Source organism: Polypterus senegalus, chromosome 8 (genome assembly GCF_016835505.1).
Source record: "Polypterus senegalus isolate Bchr_013 chromosome 8, ASM1683550v1, whole genome shotgun sequence".
NCBI lineage: Eukaryota > Metazoa > Chordata > Cladistia > Polypteriformes > Polypteridae > Polypterus > Polypterus senegalus.
Genome location: NC_053161.1, coordinates 57,845,554 through 57,859,893, shown reverse-complemented (window position 1 = coordinate 57,859,893; position 14,340 = coordinate 57,845,554). Strand labels below are relative to the sequence as shown.

Below are 14,340 nucleotides of genomic sequence, written 5' to 3'. Positions count from 1 at the left end.
TTATTAACAAACTGCTTTTAGCTAACAAAATCTGAATGAAATATCACTTTATTTAAAATACATTTTAAGATTTTTGCCATATTACTGTGCATCCTTTATAATTTTACACATGAATACAACCCTATTAATTAAATTATATACAATTTAGAGTTTAAAAATTAAGTAACCACATCTTTACAGCGGTCTACTGTGATTACTACAATGAGCCTGGGACGTGTAGTTGGCATTATGAACCTTGTGGAACACGGGCGGCGAAGACATGCAGCAGTAACAGTGTTCAAGAGTTCTATTCGGCAAAGCTTGAAGGTATGTTGGACCACTTTTAGGTTACATTTTTTGAAAACTTTTTAGAGCTTCTCACTTTTTTTTACATGGAATTCAAAAGATTTTTAATTTAAAGCATAATATAGGAATAAATCAAATGCCATTTTTGACTTATTAAATATCTGCTGTAAATGTCTCTCTGTACTTGGCACTGTACCAGCAAAATCTAGACTTATAACAATTGTGCGTTTGTTTTAACAAAAACACAATGGACATCATTTAGGGATAAAAAAAAAAATCTAAGTAACGAAGGAATCTGATAAAGATAAACAAGTCTTATAACCGTCTGGGACTTTCTACACACATTGTTCCCTGCCTGTCTGCTTGGTAGCTTTCTCACTTACCCATCTCCAAAGTACACAGAATCAATCTTACTCAGATCTCTCCTATCCTACCTCAGTTCTGGCCTTTCTCCAAGTCACATCTTTCATAATCTTTCTTTTTATGTTCTAACAAATATGTTGTTTTATTTTTTAACTGTTCGCATCAATTTTCATTATAGTGGTCTAGATTAATTATGATCGAGAGTGGGACTACCTTATTTTTATTTTTTGCACATTTGTGTTCATTATATCTCCACATGCCTAATTATGCCTGCATAGGCCACACTGTTCCTTCTCTTATACTGACATGGAACTTAAAGATTGACGGGCATGTTTAGTGACAAGCAGAGATATATTGTTATTTACAGTATAATGTATATGTTTCATAAAAATACTTTGAGCCATTTTTCTTATACTAAGATTTGTTTTTTGCTTTTCCCTTTTTTGCTATAAAGTAACTTAAAATGCCTTTTCTTAATAATTCAAACCTTTGTCATGTCATGTGTGTCAGGTCTCAGATTAACAAATTCCATTATGCGTGTCCTGTATTCATTTTCTCTCCAGCACTAATAAAACCAAAAATGGCTGTGTCATTAAAAAAAATTCTGTACATTACATGACCCAGTATTATACCTAATATCTGAGGTGTACAGGGTAAACAGAAAGCCAGTACAGTTTCCTGTGGATCCCCTGTGCTACTCATGTCTTAGGCCTCACAAACTGTGGACTGAAAGTTAAGTAGTCCATTATCTAGGACACAATGGTAGAATCAACTCTCATTGCATGGAGCTTCTCCCTAAGCTGTATGGTGTTGAAGGCACTAAAGAAGTAAAAAAAAAAATCCTCACTATGCTACCCTGTTTCTCCAAATGGGAGTATGTTCTGTTCAGCAGAGTACCACACAAGAAGTCTTCCATACAGCTGAAACTCTTTGTAGGATCAGACTCAGATGGAAAATAAGCACAAAACTACACACAGTTGCCCAGCTCACTCATTCAGTCCAACCAATGTGTATTCAATGAGTCTACAATAAAAACAATCAGGTACAAACTTTCTGTCAACAGCTTCAAATGAAAATCCCTAAACTCGTCACAAAGAGCCACTCAGCCTGAAGTCACCTACAGTACTAATGAAATGAGCACAAGAATTTAAGCTATGGACATCTACATCCATAAACCTCTCTGCAGTTCTCCACTCACTCACTCACTCACTCACTGACTCATCACTAATTCTCCAACTTCCCGTGTGGGTGGAAGGCTGAAATTTGGCAGGTTCATTCCTTACAGCTTCCTTACAAAAGTTGGGCAGGTTTTATATCGAAATTCTACGAGTAATGGTCATAACTGGAAGCAGTTTTTCTCCATTTACTGTAATGGAGATGAGCTTCAATGCCGTGGGGCGGAGTTTCGTGACATCATCACGCCTCCCACGTAATCACGCAGTACATAGAAAACCAGGAAGACCTCAAAAAGCGCAAGAAAACATGCATTATATAATTGAGAAGGCAGCTAAACAATAAGAAGCGGAAAGTGACATATACAACCATATTCATGAGTTCTGCTACTTCGGAAACAAAGCATGATGTAAACCTACACTTTAAATTAAGTTCATAGACAGGCTGCGCTGGCGTTTGTAATTTAGTGCCTGCCCATATAAGGCCGTCCGTCAGCGGCAATCCAATAGCAAACTGCCATGGGTAAATATTCACGGGTGAAGGACTGTGCTTATGGAGAGGAAGATGAGATGGTCAGGGTGGTGTTTGACACAAACTCAGCGAAACTGCGAGAGAAAGTTTTAAGTGCCAGGACTAAGGTAACATTAAATACAGCCATGGACATAGCAGGAGATGGCACCAGCACAGCTGGGAACCTTCGATGCATGTACACCGAGCGGCTCACGTGAACTGACGCAGTGCACAGATAAAAGCAACAGTTCCAAAGAGCTGAACAAAACCAATTACACAATTGAAAAGGCAGCAAAAAATATGAAGCGTCTCATACATACAAGCATATTCATAAATCCAACTGCTGCGGAAACAAAGCACACGTTGGAAAAAGTCAATGTCCCGCTAAAGGAAGACAGTGTAAAAAAAACCCGTGCATGCAGTGTGTCAGGTCTCAGATAAAGAAGAAGACGAGCTGTTTATTGATGCAGTAAGAAACGAATCGATGAATGAAACCTGTCATCTTTACAACGATTGACAAACCCGGAATGTAACTTGAACACAACACATCCTACAAATACGAACCTGATTGAAAGAAATAATGATAATTAAATCCTTGATGACCGCAACACTCAGTAACACTCACAAAACAAATACTGTATATTGACAGTCATGTTACGTTATTTTTAAAATGTTCCCTTTTCTTTTTCTAGCTTTTTAACACACTACTTCTCCGCTGCGATACGCGGGTATATATATATGTATATATATATAACCCGATCTACATACTTGAATAATGGATACTTTATTCGCCATCAATGATTGTTTTGGTAAAGCCATACTCAGTGTATTCATTAGATGAACGGTAAAAAAGTAAGGGCGAGGGGAGGATGACTAATTGAGGCATGCAGGCTGTAGTGCTGGCGTCAACTCTATCTGAATTGCGATCACATTTGAAAAAATATATCTTTTCAAGTTCTATTTAGTCCATATGTGTCAAACTCAAGGGTCAGGCCACATCCGCCCGGCGTAATTATATCCGCCCGAGATCATTTTATATACTGTATTATTGTTATTAAAGCCCGGGTATATGAAGCGCTGGTAACACAATAAACTACAGATCCCATAATGCAACGCTAGCTCACACGATGCTGAAGAGAAAGGTTGATTCTGAAAATAGAGCCTTTAAAAACCGATGGGAGGCTGAGTATATGTTTACTGAACCCGTGTGTCTCATTTGTGGAGCTATTGTGGCTGTAATTACAGAATTTAATCTAAGACGGCACTATAAAACAAAACATCAGGGTAACCTGAAAGACCTGAATGCAATGCAGAAGATACAGAAAGCAGAAGAATTAAATAAGAATCTGACACTTCAGCGGACGTTTTTACCCGTGCACAATCACAAAGTGATTTCAATTGAGGCTGCTTTTATGGGAGACACAACCACTTGCCCCACTTTACCTGTTACCAAGTAATGTTAAACCAAGTCGTCACTACGGTGTTCCCAAATACGCACTTTGCTGATAAACTGAGCGCACTGAGTTTGCACGGCGCTTTGGTGACTTTGAAGAACAAAAAAAGTCCGTCTACATGCGGCTCGAACCTTGTGCATGTTTGGTAGCACATATCTGTGTGAGAAGCTCTTCTCAGTGATAAAGACTAACAAAACAGCACACAGGAGTCGCCTCACTGATGAGCACCTGCAATCCATCCTGAGAATCTCCACAACACAGAACCTCACACCAAACAGAAACGAACCTGTTGCCAAAAAAAGATGCCAGGCGTCCAGCTCTAAAATGACATATGAGCAAAGACAACTGAATGATTTTATTTGTTATTGCTGAAAGGAACACATTTTATTTATATTTCCAGGTTTTGTTATGCAGCATGTTCATATTTGAATTTGTATAATTTTGACAGGATATATTTTTATGGAGAGCAAAATCTTTTGGGATATTTAAAATCTAAGTTTATTTTTATAAAATATAAAATTACATAAGAGTAAAGAAATTTGAATGTTTGTTCTTTTAATGTTTACTTTATTTCTAACTTGTATAATTTAGACAGGATATATTTTTATAGAGAGCAAAATATTATAAGTTGTTTAAGGTTTGAGTTGATTTATTCAGGAATAATATTCCTGTCTGTTTTTACCATTCCTACCAAAGATATTTCTGTCGACTAAATAAAATTCCTTCTATTTAAAATTTAAATAGAACTTGAACAAATACGATAGTTCATAATATCCATGCAGACTTGCACGTAATAGCGGAGTTATCCGTTTTAACAAGCAGCGTATTGCACTGATCTGAAATAGCTGTGTGTGTATATATGTAGATATGTATGTATATGTATATATATGTTTATATATGTGTGTGTGTATGTATGTATATATATATATGTAGATATATATGTATGTATATATGTGTGTGTGTATATATATGTGTATATGTATAGATATGTATATATATATGTTTGTGTGTGTGTGTAAATATATATATATTTATATTTATATATATATATATATATATATATATATATATATATATATGACAGCAACACTCATCACTCACAACAGTGACAAAACAATTACATTGACAATCATGTTACGTTATTTTCAAAATGTTTCCTTTTCTTTTTCATTGCTTCTTTAACACACTACTTCTCCGCTGCGAAGCGCGGGTATTTTGCTAGTAAATTATAATACTTACTGAATGTTATAGGCTGCTATGCAAAATGCCAAGAGGAAACACCCTACCTTGATGAAAACACAATGAAATGCACAACTTTGGAAAGATGTACCTGTTATTATAATGGAGTTACTGTTCAGCCAGGTGAAGAAATTCAAAAGGATACTGAGATCTGGTAAGTTCTGTGTTATATGTTGTAAAGCTCACGTTACATTTTATGTACATTTTTTATGCTAGAAGGAAGACAATGTTCTGAAAGGTGATACTCATTTTGTATTGCCATTAAATATAAACAGTTAACAGTTTTTTTACCTTCTTAAATTTTAGCTGCATATTTTATGATGGTACAAGTTAAATATTTTTTTCATGTTTTAAAGTACTGATTTAAAAAAGAGAAAAGATAAATGATTTTGTGATGCAGATCAAGAGATAAGAAACAGATATCTGACCCACAGTGAGCGTTATTCATACTGGTTACATTCTAAAAAAATGATGAACCATTTGAATCAGATATTTATTTGAAACACATTTATCAAGCTGATTCCAAAAACAAAACAAATACAAAAAATACAGCTCCTACAAATGGGAATCCTAACAATTCCTATTTTAGTAATTAGGAAATGCTTAATTTGCATATGGAAAAATCTAGGATTTATTAATGAGAGCAGCACTAAATCAAGTAACAATTAACTGCATTTCCTTGGATTTCCTCTGAATAACAAGACAAGTAATTATCCTTTTCATAATAAACTCTAAGTAGTTATCTGGTGACAAAAATGTTTGTTTACGGTACAATTTGAAATAGGAAAGACTAGCCAACCTGCGGTGTAGCATACGCCGCATAATCAGGCCGCTTTTTAAATGATTTTTAAGCACAGAGGAAAAAATAAACATTTGAAAAATCCGTAATTTAATAAACCACCAAGAAAAGTAACATTGCAACAATGCACGCTACGAAGCAACATACAATTGTCTGTGACTGAAAACCGGAGGAGCGCCTTCTCCTTCCAAAGCGAAGGACGGGGTTGAACGGCGCTCGTTCAGTACGCACTGCCCGCTTATGTGCCCGCCCCCAACTCCCTACCTGAGTCGGTTTTGTCTGTGTACAGTCCACACGCACCTGTGAGTCACATTGACTGTTAATTTTCCAAACACCGCCTCAGTCGGTTTCCACGTTGACTTTTCATTGTTCTTTGTGGTTCTGGGTGCTTTTTTATATATAATCCACCAAGTCACCCGACCCTAGGGAGGGAGGGAAGTAATGAGGTTACAAAGGGCAGGAACGTAATCAGTGCGAGCGTATGACCCGCACGTACTGGGAATTTCTCGTTCGTAGGGAACAATCGCAAGCCATGGTCTCCATCACAAATGGGGTTCAACGGCTTACCCACGCCGGGTAGACACACGTTGATCCATTCAGTGTAGCGCGCGTGCAGTACCGGACATACAAGTGCATCACAGACCGGTTAATGCTCAATCTCACGTGGCTGATAGCCACTTGTTCCTCTAAGAATTTGGACGCTGACCGCTGTTGGGTCGTGTAACTATTTAGCAGGCGGGAGTCTCGTTCGTTTTCGGAAATAAGCATCCAATTCGCTCCACTAAGTAAGAACTGCCATGCACCACCACCCACAGAATCGAGAAAGAGCTGTCAATTCTCTATTCGTGTCCTGGCCGGGTGAGGTTTCTTGTGTTGAGTCAAATGAAGCGAAAGGCTCCACACCTGGTGGTGCCCTTCCGTCAATTCCTTTAAGTTTCAGCTTTGTAACCATACTCCCCCCCGAACCCAAATACTTTGTTACCGGTTATGCTGCCGGTCATGGGAATGACGCCGCCGGATCGCCTGTTGCGGGGCCTGCATTGGTGAATCAGGTGAGACGGTAATGAAACAGAGGCACAGGGCTTATTGGTTTTTAAAGACTGCTTTCTTCATTGGGTTTTAACCAATGCACGGAACGAACCAACACACAATCGTCTGTGCGGCGCACAGGCGTGGAGGGTGGAACGGGAGGAGAGGAGGACGACATCCACTCCGCTCCCTCCGTCATGCTAGTCTGCTGATTTCTCATTCAGTATACACCGCCTGCTCAAGTGCCCACCTCCAACTCGTCACTGGAGTCGTCGTCTTTGTACAGTCCAGATACACCTGTGAGGATAGGGTTGCCACCAGTCGTTTAAAATACGGAATCGTCCCGTATTTGAGAATGAAATTGCGCGTTCCGGTGTCTTGGCCCCAAAGGGATGTGGCCCCCGCTGCAGTATGCGTCCCTTATTTGTTTGTATTAAAAGTGGTAACCCTACCTGTGACTCACAAAGACTTTTCATTGCTCTGTGCGGTTTTGGCTGCCTTTCTATATATAATTCACCAAGACACCCGACCACAGCGGGAGGGGGGGTGTGTACAGTGCAGGAGCATCTAAGAAGACGCATGTTTGTCGCGGATGCGAATTGCTGTATGTAGCATGTAAAACAGTTTGCTATGAGCAACAGTTTCGTCAATGACATTTCTCCAAAAAAACCCGACTGACAGAAACAAACAGTTACCTGAAGCAAGAATTTCTATAACATTGAAAGAAGTGTTGTTTCCATGAAATACATTTGAAGCGGCAGCCATGGAGGGCAAAAGAATAGTCAACGTGGCTCAAAGCTGGGTTTGGACCGCAGCACAGACCAAAGCGAGTGAGTATGTGTTTGATGAGCTGTTTGATTTGACGGGCAGTGGTCTGAGGTGCGTTCCTGAGCACGTGGGAGGAGGGGTAGAGTTTGTGGGCGGGGCTTTGTTGTTCCTTTCGCATGGTTTTTCATGGTGGACGCGGTTGGTGTCGAAACCGAAAAGAATAATGAAAAGTCAACGTGGCTTAGACGTGCATGTGTACTCCTAGCACAGACAAAAGGGGCTAACTGGGTGGTCGGTGAGTTTTTGCATCCGGGCACATGGGTAGGCAGTGTGAATGCGTAGAGAGCAAGGGTAGATGCGGGCCGGTGAAAAAGGAGTGTTGGTGGGCAGGAAAACGTCTTCCGTGTTCCTGCAGGAGCATCTAAGAAGACACATGTTTGTCGCGGATGCGAATTGCTGTATGTAGCGTGTAAAACAGTTTGCTATGGTGCAAGCGGTCATGCTTTGTAACCGAAAACTCGTAGACTGCTTACTTCATTGTGTTTTAACCTCAGTTGTAAATGATTGTTTTAAAGATCCCATGAGATACCCCTCGCAAACCGTTTCACACGCTGCATATGGCGATTCATCTCCGCGAGAAACATGCCTCTATGAACAGTCAACGTAGCTCGGAGGTGCATGACATGAACATGGCATTAACCTGACCTGCACCGCATGTGGCCTCCACGACAGACGAATATAAATGACACCACTTTTTCTGTGTCCTCGCGTCCGACTTGGTGGGCGTGGCCCTGCGAGTTGTCGTTATATCCAATGGTCTTGGAGTTGGTGGGCGTGGCTCCTTCCTGCGTGCGCCATAGGTGTCTCACTTGTCAGCGGCTTAGTGAATCCACGCCCCTTCCAGCGTGCTTTTCATGGTTGTCTTGCCTTAGTGAATTATATATATAGATACTCTTTTTACTTAACACTAGAATCCCTGAAGCCTGTGAAAAACTCTTAATCCAGGCCCACCTTAAATTCCTTCGCACCTCTCCATCAGTGTCTTCTGTTAAGTAAATGAGTCGATCAGCAGAAGCAGCCAGCAGCCTGCTATGACAGAGCTCAACTTGGGCAAAACGTTCTTCCATGCACAAGCCAAGGCTCCTTATCTGCATGTCAGGTGCCTGGAGTTGTATAAGGTAAATAATACAGTATATCATTATTTGGAATACATGCATTTCATGTGTGTTCCATGTCTACAAAGATCTGGGTAAATGCAGGATGAAAGGAAATGAGAGGCAAGAAATGCTGAACACATACCTAAAGCAAACTTTTTCCATGTTATACAAATAATGGCATGAAGTATATAATGAGTAAAGACTTTAGTCCAAATGTCAAATAAATGTGCGCTTTTATTCAAGAACAAAAAAAAAAAACATTTGATTTACATGTTGCTGACAAGCAGTTAAAAACCTAAGCTCAAATGTCAATTGATAGGAAGTTTATATGTATTCTTGAATGGGGCAGAGGTAAGAACTGCTCTCTTATAACCCAAGCATACCAGGTTCAAATCTTGGAGCTCTGAGTATTGAGCTGCTGTTATTATTACTATAATAAAAACATACATTTGATTTGAGTCTGTAACACCCTGTATAAATTATGGATACTTGTAAAAGTTAACGCTTGTTTTTTTTTATTATTCAGTTTTATTCTGTCAGTGATGTTCACGTGGTACAATGAACTTGCCTCTCCCTCTCCCAGTTGATGGCATTTATCTCCATTCTTTTCACAAGACCACCAATGACCACAGTTGGTGCTGTCGCTGATGCCTGCTCAGAACTATTTGTGGAAGCAGCAATCAAAGATACAATGCCCCGCGACCGCTATCAGACTACCTTGCAGCATTTGCGCATTGACAACAAAGACACCCATGCAGAATGTGTGAAAAACGACAGATTTGCTGTGATTTTGGATGTCTGGTACCATTTTGTTGAGAGTTGTGTTTTGAGTTACAACCCAAAGCAAAGACTTTAAGTCTGCGGTCATAAAGCTTATGGAGATGTTTCTAGACAAAGGCAGAACCGTAACAATAGACAGCTTCTTCACAGCGCTTTTGCTAGCTAATAGACTGCTGCACCGTGACACAAATCTGCTTGGCACCATAAGGTAATTGGAACTTCCACCTGCAGCTAAAGTCACTTGACTAAAGTCACATGAGTTGTCATTTGAACGTGTTTTTTTTTTTTTTATCTTGCCTGTACTCTGCTATGTCTACATTTTTCAGTTTCAAGCACCATAATGCGGAGTACAGGCAAGATCAAAAAAAAAAATAAATGTTCAAATGACAATTCATGTGACTTTAGTCAAGTGACTTTAGCTGCAGCTAAACTCATGTTCAAATGGCATAGCGTTTTCAAATAGTGATGTTTTCACGTATGAATGTATGTGTGCGTGCGCGATAGAAGCAGAGGAAAGGTATAACAAAACAAGTGTGTTTGAGACTGAATAACAAACAATTATAGTGACAACAAGATACCAGGAACACATGATTCACCAGCATTTGTGTGTCTGTTTATACCCCTTCAGCAATATCTTTTACAGATTGCAAAACTTTACACTGGCTGTTACAGACTGAAATCAAATACTTCTTCTTATTCTGCATATACACCGTCAGCAGTCAGTTTGTGAATAAAACTCATTTTGTGCCAAAGAATGCTGTCTTTTTTCATGCTTATTTACCAAGTACATGAGTGGCCATTTGAAATATAAATAGAAAGCATTGTCTAGGGTCATTACAAAACCTGCCCATATCCCCTCTCCAAATTTCCCTCCACTGGTAAATCACACAGATATGAATTCACTTTAATAATAAACCTGTTATAAATTTTTATTGTAATAATATTTCCACTAGTTTGGGTACATAGCTGAAACCAATACTTCTTCTAGCTGAATAGATGCAAAAATACTGTCAGTTTCATCCTCTAAATGAAAACAGTAATACTGTACTGAAAACTATTTTTAAATTTACAAACATGAATTTAAGCATAATATTTGCTGTTATTAGTTACGTGTTACTTTGAGATTATATATGGTTCCATTTTGAGTGCTATTATCCTACAAAAAAAAACCTTTGGCCTTTTTTAAAATAGTTAAATGATCAGTCATAATATATAGTCTCTAAATATAAAATGATAATATAGCAAATTGTTTCATTAAATTGTGGTCAGTCCCAAATATGAATAACTTGATAATGAACCGACATGCTATCTAGGTCAGGATAATCTCTGACTTCTTGTAGGTACCACGACTAAGAGTTTTTTTGTATAACTAAGGCAATGCGAATGGGTACAATATGTCATAATCAATCTTCTTTTTTATTTTGGCCGCTCCTGTTGCTACAGTGGATCAACTTTTTCCATCTTATCCTGTCTTCTGTATCTTGCTCTGTTACACCTACCACCTGCATGTCCTCTCCCACCACATTGATAAACCTTCTCTTAGGCCTTCCTCTTGCCTGGCAGCTCTATCATGAACATCCTTTTCCCAATATACCCAGCATCTCTCCTCTGCACATGTCCAAACCAATGCAATTTCACCTCTCTGACTTTGTCTCCCAATCTTCCAACTTGAGCCGACCCTCTAATGTACTCATTTCTAATCCTGTCCATCCTTGTCACAAGGTGCAAATCTTCAGTGCAAATCTTAAGATCTTTAAGTCTGCCACCTCCAGCTGTGTCTCCTGCTGTCTGGTCAGTGCCACCGTCTCCAACCCATATAACATAGCTAGTCTCACTACGTTCCTGTAGACCAGGGGTGCCCAATGCGTCAATCGTGATCGACCAGTAGATCGCAAAGTTAATGCAGGTAGATCGCGTTGCAGTCAAAAAATTTTTTTTTTAATGTTAGTCTATATATCCCGCCTATGGCATTTGCCACTTGATTGACATACAGGGCGGCCAGTCTGAGATCTCTTTTCGTCTAACACACTAGTCATCCTGCACACACGATCAAACGCGCGAGCTACTGCAAAACTCTGGCTGTGATCTAGTTAGCCTTCAAATTAATATCGACTAAAGAAGGGATTTAAAAAAATTGTTTGGTAAGGGTATATAGGCTGGATGTGGAATTCGAAGAAAATTTTTTTTCTCACAATGTCACAATTGAAGTGCGTTTGTCTGATCTGTCAATCTATCTTTGCTATTCCAAGGAAGGAAAATGTGTAAAGACACTTTTGAACTGTTCATAAAAACTATGAAACTGACTTCCTTCCGAAAAGCGATCTGAGAAAGACAAAGGAGAGGGAACTAAAATCGCAGTTAATCGGACAGCCGTCATTTTTTACTTGGCTGAATTCAAAAGCTCCTTGACTGCATTATTTGGCTCTACTTATTTATGCGAGTCAGCCTTTTCCCACATGAAGATTATTAAATCCAACTACTGTATTGACCATAAATGTATCGAATTGTTATTGTGCCATGAAGGTTATTCAGTTATGCAAGGTACAATAACATATATTTTATGTATAAAGTATACTCAGTATATACATTATACCTACATTTTTAATGTAGGTAGATCATTTCGGCCTGGTCATTTTAAAAATAGCTTGCAAGCTAAAGAACTGTGGGCATCTCTGCTGTAACAACAACAACATTTATTTATATAGCACATTTTCATACAAAAAGTAGCTCAAAGTGCTTTACATAATGAAGAATAGAAAAATAAAAGACAGAGTAAGAAAAATAAAATAAGTCAACATTAATTAACATAGAATAAGAGTAAAGTCCGATGGCCAAAGAAAAAAAAAAAAACTCCAGACGGCTGGAGAAAAAAATAAAATCTGTAGGGATTCCAGACCATTAGACTGCCCAGTCCCCTCTAGTAGACCTTCCCTTTCACTCTTGCTGATACCCATCTGTCATAAATCACTCCTGACACTCTTCTCTACCCATTCCTCCCTGCCTGCACCCTCTTTATCACCTCTCTTCCACAATCCCCATTACTCTGAATTGTTGATCCCAAGTATTTAAACTCATACACCTTCACCAACTCTACTCCCTGCATCCTCACCATTCCTCTGACCTCCTTCTCATTTACACACATGTATTCTGTCTTATTCCTACTGACCATTCCTCTCCTCTCTAGAGCATATCTCCACCTCTCCAGGGTCTCCTCAACCTGCTTGCTACTATCGCAACAGATCACAATGTCATCAGCAAACATCATTGTCCACGGGGACTCCTGTCTAATCTCGTCTGTCAACCTGTCCATCACCATTGCAAATAAGAAAGGTCTCAGAATCAATTCCTGATGCAATCTCACCTAACCTTGAATTCATCCGTCACTCCTACTGCAGACCTCACAATTGTCACACTTCCCTTGTACATATCCTGTACCACTCTTTCTTCTCTGCCACTCCCGACTTTGTCATACAATACCACAACTCTACTCGAGGCACCCTGTCATATGCTTTCTCCAGGTCCACAAAGATGCAATGTAGCTCCTTCTGGCCTTCTCTATACTTCTTCATCAATACTCTCAGAGCAAACACTGCATCTGTGGTGTGCTTTCTTGGCATTAAACCATACTGCTGCTAACTAATCATCACCTCCCTTAACCTAGCTTCCACTACTCTTTCCCATAACTTCATGCTGTGGCTCATCAATTTCATCCCTCTGCAGTTATAGTTCTGCACATCCCCCTTATTCTTAAATATCTGCACCAGTACACTTCTTCTCCACTCCTCAGGCATCCTCTCGCTTTCCAAGATTCCAATAAACAATCTCGTTAATAACTCCTCTGCCATCTCTCCTGAACACCTCCATGCTTCCACAGATATGTCATCTGGACCAACAGCCTTTCCATTTTTCATCCTCTGCATAGCTGTCCTTACTTCCTCCTTGCTAATCTGTTGTACTTCCTGATTCTCTATCTCCACATTATCCAACCTTCTCTCTCTCTTGTTCTCTTCATTCATCAGCCTCTCAAAGTACTCTTTCAATCTGCTCAACACACTCCTCCGTGCTACGTTCCTATCTATCCTTTATCACCCTAACCTGCTACACCTTTTTCCCAGCTCGGTCCCTCTGTCTAGCCAATTGGTACAGGTCCTTTTCTCCCTCCTTAGTGTCCAGCCTCTCATACAACTCATCATATGCCATTTCTTTAGCCTTTGCCACCTCTCTTCACCTTGCACCTTATCTCTTTGTAGTCTTGTCTATATTCTGCATCTCTCTGACTATCCCACTTTTTCTTTGCCATCCTCTTCCTTTATATACTCTCCTGTACTTCCCCATTCCACCACCAGGTTTCCTTTTCCTCCTTCCTCTGTCCAGATGTCATGCCAAGCACCCTTCTTGCTGTCACCCTTATTACATCTGCTGTAGTTGCCCAACTGTCTGGTAACTCTTCACTTCCACCCAGTGCCTGTCTCACCTCTCTAAACTCAACTTTGCAGTCTTCCTTTTTTCAACTCCCACCATTTGATTCTTGGCTCTGCCTTCAGTTTCTTCCTCTTCTTGATCTCCAACGTCATCCTACAGACCATCATCCTATGCTGCTTAACTACACTTTTACCTGTCACCACTTTGCAGTCTTCAATCTCCTTCAGATTGACTCTTCTGCATAGGATGTAATCTACCTGTGTGCATCTTCCTTCATGCTTGTACGTGACCCGATGTTCCTCCTTCTTCTTAACATACGTGTTCACCACAGCCATGTCCATTCTTTTGGCAAAATCCACTA

At 39.7% G+C, this 14,340-nt stretch overlaps 2 protein-coding genes across 2 annotated transcripts in view; one reads left to right on the top strand and one right to left on the bottom strand.

Moving 5' to 3' along the window:
• The window catches only part of LOC120534551 (mucin-19-like), a 75,818-nt gene extending 70,460 nt beyond the window's left edge, over positions 1-5,358 (top strand). The window contains exons 27-29 of the mRNA XM_039762146.1: positions 181-306; positions 5,037-5,178; positions 5,331-5,358. Of these exons, the coding sequence (XP_039618080.1) occupies positions 181-306; positions 5,037-5,178; positions 5,331-5,358 (296 nt within the window). The remainder of the gene's footprint in view (positions 1-180; positions 307-5,036; positions 5,179-5,330) is intronic.
• Positions 5,359-10,506: 5,148 nt separating this feature from the next.
• Positions 10,507-14,340, bottom strand: part of LOC120534550 (mucin-19-like) — a 131,339-nt gene continuing 127,505 nt past the window's right edge. The window contains exon 51 of the mRNA XM_039762145.1: positions 10,507-10,611. Coding sequence (XP_039618079.1) covers positions 10,507-10,611 — 105 coding nt within the window. The remainder of the gene's footprint in view (positions 10,612-14,340) is intronic.